This window comes from Perca flavescens, chromosome 15 (assembly GCF_004354835.1).
Source record: "Perca flavescens isolate YP-PL-M2 chromosome 15, PFLA_1.0, whole genome shotgun sequence".
Taxonomy (NCBI): domain Eukaryota; kingdom Metazoa; phylum Chordata; class Actinopteri; order Perciformes; family Percidae; genus Perca; species Perca flavescens.
In genome coordinates, this window is record NC_041345.1 from 9,588,459 (window position 1) to 9,594,882 (window position 6,424).

The window sequence follows — 6,424 nt, forward strand, 5'->3', positions numbered from 1 at the left end:
TGTGTTTGCGTGTTTGCGTGCGTGTGTCAGTTTACACAGGAACGCAATATGTATGAGAAGATAGACCAGACACAAAATGCTACATGTATCTACCAGATACCATGAAAAAAATGACTAATATGATTCCTGAAAACACATGTAATCTTGATATACTAGATACGTTACCTTCGCGGAACTTAAGTTCTAGCTCTGTTTGAATTAGCACAAGACAGTTGGCAGCTGCAGGGTGTATTAGTGCAGAGTATATTTGAGTGAATGTAAACTGTTTCTTGTCTGCCTACCAGCAACAGCTCGTGTGTTCCACATTGGGCGTGTGAGCAACTGTTTAAAGCAACTGTGTCAGTACCCTTGATACTCACTTAAGCTTCAACTGTGAGACCAGTCAATGCATGTTATCTTTCTCGCTCGCGCGTTCTGCTAGTCGGCCAGACGTGAACGAAATCCAGTTTCTCTGTCGCGCACCTCTAAAACAGAAAGTTTTTAAAAACAAAACAGACAGATTCTTCTGTGCTGTGGTTTAACTTTTCCACTGTCCCCTGTGAGATACAGATAAGCTGTGGTGAAGTCATGTTCAGAGGAAAGCACAATTAAGGGGTGCGCTTGGCACCAGATTAGCATCAATAGTGGCACTGGCAATGATTCACTCTCACTCTCTCTCTCTCTCTCTCCCAGTCACATTGCTCCATGCCTTTCCCATTCCCTCTTCTTTTCATCGAGCTTCTGTCTCTTTTTGTTTCTCTGTGCTATTCTGATCCCACGCTCAGCCTCGTCTTACTTGGATTTTCTTCAAACTGGTATTCTTAGTATCCTACTTTTATGGCATTCAAATCCTCCATATCACACTTCCTCACTCTCTCTTTTGTCTGTACCTCCCTTCTTGCTCCCTGCACTGTCCTTCGGTCACACCTGGGGATGTACATAGGCTTGGAAAGTGAATTATTGTATCAGATAGGCCTATACAGTACACATTTATTCTAATATGTATATGCTTCTTAAAAATCATAGTATGCCGACCTTTGTGCATGTTAAAAGGATGTACTCTGAGTGAAAGATCATGTGCTTGTTTCATTAACGGACACCTCATAGTGATCAAATGTAATCACGTTACTTTATTATGATGAAATACTCACAATTCTGAAAACTCCTAACAGACTACAGTATATTCCAGACATAACCTCCCCAACCATGGAAGCTTTGTTATATTTGCAGAAATAGTTTTACTGTTATTTTAGGTTGATAAAAATCTTAGTAACATAATTAAAAAAATAGTGATGCTCCTTTTCATTTACACCTAGAGGTGCATCACTGGTCTCAACCTTTATACGTGCTGATTCTAGTGCTAGGTACCGAATTTTATACTTTTTAGGTACCTACCAAATTGCCTTCAAAGTATCGAGTATCGAAAAATGCCTCGTCATTCAATACCAAATTTCAATACCTTAGGGGTAAATCTTGTCAGCGTCAGGGAGCCAATAAGCACGCAGCATACTTCTACCAAGATCTAATGATGTTTGTGATTGGCTGTCTAATGTTACACGTCGTAGAGACACACAGGAAAAACTTGATGTCACGCAGAGACGGGCTAACGCAGTAAAATAAATAAAAAAAGATTGGTGCTGTAATGTGTAATGTTGTCAATTTATTTTTGTTAAAATGGATTTTATAAAATTGGTATCCAAAACAAGTATCATTCAGGAACCGGTATCAAAGATCTGATTCTCGCCCTGTTTAGAATAACAAACTGGGAGAGCTAATGTCAAGCTAGCTTAGAGGGTCACAGTCCTGAGTTGTAAAAAAAAAAAAAAAAACATGAATAAAAATAATCAGGGGTGTGCAAAAAGTAATAATCCATCAAAGGTATTTTTTTTAGAACGAACGGTTCCACACCCGGGTGAACACAAACACAGCGTCACAGACAACACACTCCCACCCGACTCTAACACTCACAGTATCAGCAACTGAGTTAACCCCACACACAGACTGAACTTTACACAGCATATCAGGCCCCAATTGTATCAGGGGACACGCAGACTGACACGCAATGATGAGCCGGCCCCTGGGGGACCATGATATGCCAGCAGGGTCAGGGTGGTTTGAGTGAGCCTGCACTGATACAGTCCAACAACCTGTCATTACAAGCAACAGCACTGACACCACAAAGGTATTAACTTCCACAATCCAAGTCCAGGCACTGGTCATCAGGAAAAATCTATTCTTACTCTGATGCAGCAGAGTGAGCTTTTTGGTGAAATTGTACGTTCATTATTTTTTATTTTTTTTAAACTATAATTTACCTTCGGAATTAACAATTTAATTTGGATCCTCAACCCTTAAACAATGTAAGCAGCCACAAATCCAAAGCTGAAGTGTTACTTTATATGTTCGCATGTCAGAAAACCACATAACTAAGCAATTTTGGAAAGGCTGATAAAGTGTATCTGAAATAACAAGCACAATAAATGATTCAGTAGATAGCCTCTTGAGTTTGAACCAGCTCAGACCTGATTTCAGGCCTGACATTGCACCTTTCCAGCCCCAGTATATTACTCTTTGGATGTACATGCTTGGATCTCATTGCATAAAAAGCATTGCCAGTTATCCATTAACAGGCCACATCCTTCAGGACACTGGGTGAAATGTAACTGACCAGCTTAGCATTCAGCTACAAACTCGTGGACAATTTCTAGTCCTGTTTTCCAGCATTGCATGATGTATTTTATTATTAAAGTTAATAAGTGACTCTGCTGACTCACTGGAGGGTGAGAGTGCAGATGAATAGCACCCTGCAGCTGGCAGGGAATCAGTATCTTGCATAAAAGTACTTAGTTTTTTTCCAACCGCAGAGGACATCTGCCTAACCTGTCACCCACACAGTCTGATGGACTGATGATGCAGGTTACTGAAAATGATCTTATTTCCCTACCATGCCACACTAAACATGACCCCATCATACAAGTGTCAGATCTGTATTCTTCTACCTACAGGTTTCCACCTGGCTGCTGTGGTTTACGCCTCTGAAATCAGTTACATGGTTTTGCAGTCTGTTAGCTACAACAGCCTTGTCATACGTACGAGGCCTTGCTTTAGTTCAGGAGGTTAACACACTCCATATACAGTATCCATGTGTGTAATGACGCTTGTACCAAGGGCAACTGTCAACACAGCCTGCATGGTGTGAACAAATGTTGCTGAGGGCTTGTGGTGAGGCTTCTCTACTAATATATCAATGTTACAGGCAAAAGATATGAAATGTGTCGCCGTATGAAATATATCGTCTAATGTAGCAGAATTCTTTTTTTTGACCTAACTTAATGTGAGTGAACTTTAAAAACTGTTTGCTGAGGACATACAAATAGTGTACCAAACAGGTGAACTTCCGACGTGGCATCGTACACGGCACTTTCCTAAAGCCAAGTGGCGTGTTATATGTACGCATTTTGAGCTATCCACGTGTACGTTGCCGCTGTATACAGAGGATGTAAACGTACACGCCACTTGCCACGTGGCGTGTTATCGCGAGAACGTGCCATGCTATCGCGAGGAGAACGTCACACGCGTGTACAAACAAAAAAAGGTTGGGTTTAGGAAAAGAACATTGGGGAAGGCTTTAGTAAAAGAAAAAAAAAAAAAAAAACGACAAAAACATGACTGCTGACAAACGTCACACGCTTAGGAATACAATAAACGGTTGGGTTTAGGAAAAGAACATTGGGGAAGGCTTAACACAGACTTCAGTCCTTTCATAGTGCTCGCTATGGCTACGCAATAGCAACATAATGTAGGTCAATGGATGTCAAACGGCATGGAAAAACATGTTAAAAAGAGTCTTGAAAACACGCAAATAATGCCATACGAATTGGCCTGGAACTTCAATGGATGTGGGCGTATTTAAGAAAAACCTGATTCTTCTGACCTCAGGACAGAATACTGGATCTGTCCCAACATGTTAGAAAACCCTAAAAGAACTCCTTTCAAACCTGTATCAACCACAAAAGCCAATGACAAACCGAACCAGTGTAATTATTTTCAAGCTTTTTAATACAAACTTAATAAACTATCAGTCCCTCTTAACATGTAAGACACTGACTCCAAATACTTTGTTATACCGTTTGTTTTATCAAGTATTGCACAATGTAGGTACAAAATTAATATACGATTACATTTTGTCCATAATATAGCAAAAATCTTTAAACTCTTAACAGAAAATACAACTCTTATGTTTTTCAAAAAAGCAAATATTCTTAAATCCCACCACTACGGAATATTCTGTACACAATCTTTAGAATAGTCAATGTTTTTTTTTTTTTTTTTTAGATGGATTCATTTTATAATTTCAATAAAAAAAGAAAACAAAGTTGCTGCAGCCATCACAGATCACTGGAGTAGTAAAAAGATATAAATGCAATACCATGTAGTAGAAACAATAGATACTCTGATATTTTACAAACTCTGTTCCAAATTAAATTATACAATTAGAAAAAAGACCAGGAAATCCCACCTATTTATGCCAATTCCTTGAAAAAAATTGGCGGTGTCCAGTTATGCTTAAATACTGAAAGAGGCCATGACTTGTGGTGGTATTTATTTTTTTTTTGTCTTTTTTTTATATCTTAAAACAGTCACATAAAAAAAATAATTTGTGCTTGGTTGGCAAAAGAAATGACAATGATGCATGTAGAAGTTTAGGTAACCAAGCTTGGACATCTTGTACTAAAGGTATAACTCAATGGGGCAAAGGAATTCACCCTCGGGCTCATGCTCTTAGACTCGTAACATAGATCTTACAGCTGACATGTCACTTTTTCCTTTTATCCATGACATTCTTTTCTCGTTTACGCTTTTTTTTTTTTTTTTTTTTTTCAAAATGTGCATTTGTTTGTTTCCCCCCTATCACATTATCTCTGGTCGTTTCTGTGAGAAGTAGTAGCTTAAGTAGTACCTTTATGTGTACTAGTTGGCCATAACTGGCTGGAATTGCTGGTTAGAATACTGCATGTTGTTCAAGCTGAAATTCAAGCCATCCATAAGGGACTTGTCGTTAAGGCCACCATAGGCCGCAAACATGTCGAAGGCATTGCTGTACTGCAGCGGGCTGAGGCTGAGCGAGCTGTCCCCAGGGAAGAGAGCACTCTGGCTGCCCTGGCCCTGGAGGCTGGGGAACACAAACTCCTTGGCATTGGGGGACAGGGCTGAGGGCTTCTGGTGCTGCTGCTGTACTCCGAGCCCCAACCCGTACAGAGAGTGCATGGAGGTGGAGATGGCTTTCTGTTTCAGGAGACTGTTCACATTCAGGCCCAGGTTGGTGGGAGAGGTACGCGCCGCCTTGTTCCCAGCAGTACTTCCGCCATTGTTGTTGCGTCCACTGCTCTTCATTTTAGTGGAGCCAAACTTTGTGGCGGCGAAGGTGGCTGTCGTGAAGGTTAAAGGCTGCGTGGAGCGGGGCATAAAGGTGGGGCTGACCGCTGCCGAGTGGCCGAAAGGAGGAGAGGGTGAGGTGGAGCCCGGAGAGGCGCCGTTCACGGGCTCATTGATGGGCATGAAGACCTGTGCGTCAGGATTGAAACTGTTCTTGATCTCCTTGTCCAGATCCAGCCCTCCACTACCAGCTCCGCTTTCATTGCTGTCATCGACATACAATACTTTGACGGGCCCTTTCTCCCCGATCTGATAGGACACCTCAAAGGGGTCAATCCACACGCTGAGGTCCTGGGGAAGGTTGTTGCGGACATCCTCGATGTCCAGCCCGCTCTCTTTGGCTGCCTTCTCCACCACACGGTCCACCTTCTCGCCCACGTGGATACATCTGAATCCTGAGCCCTTGTATGGCTTGTCCGGGTACCAGTGTCCCTCATATTTCTGCTTCAGCTGCCTCTCCAGCTCCTCGCCGAAAATGTTAACCCGCCGCCTTGGCAGCTTGTTATACAGGTACGAGATGATGAAGTTGAGAGCTACTTGGATTTCAAGCTGCATAGCTAACTGCCGATGTTTACCAGGTGCGTGAAGATTAGGTGTGTCTGACCTTGAACGTGTCCACTGGGTCTGCTTTGTTTATCCGTGGTTGGTAACACAGATGCTCTCCAGGCAGGATGGCGAAAGCAACCAGTAATTGGATAAAAAGTGCTGGTTTTGTAGAAGTGATGTCTTTCCACAGGCTGTGATAATTTTATCCTGCAACAATTGGTACAGAAGAAAACGCCAATTAATCAATCATTCATTTCAAGACATTTTCACATACATTCACAAGTAAATACCTTTAAGACCGTCATGTTAAATATATACAAGACAGATCAGTTCAGCCTCTTTTGGCTACTTGAGACCACGACTGCAGACTTTATAAGGGGAGTGCAAGTAAGGGTCCTTTAATTATTGACCGTCTGTCTAAAATACTAGTCCATGCTGCTGTTTTGACTGCTGTGAGCTCAAA

General features: G+C 41.7%; 1 protein-coding gene across 1 annotated transcript; it reads right to left on the reverse strand.

Moving 5' to 3' along the window:
- Positions 1–4,020: 4,020 nt before the first annotated feature.
- Positions 4,021–6,191, reverse strand: LOC114569506 (protein Tob1). The gene has a single exon (XM_028599363.1). It carries the CDS (start codon positions 5,968–5,970, stop codon positions 4,951–4,953), a length of 1,020 nt encoding a protein of 339 aa, XP_028455164.1. The 5' UTR covers positions 5,971–6,191; the 3' UTR covers positions 4,021–4,950.
- Between the last annotated feature and the right edge of the window lie 233 nt (positions 6,192–6,424).

Excerpts from the sequence above, each read along its gene's own strand:
- LOC114569506 (XM_028599363.1), bottom strand. The coding sequence starts at position 5,970 with ATGCAGCTTGAAATCCAAGTAGCTCTCAACTTCATCATCTCGTACCTG.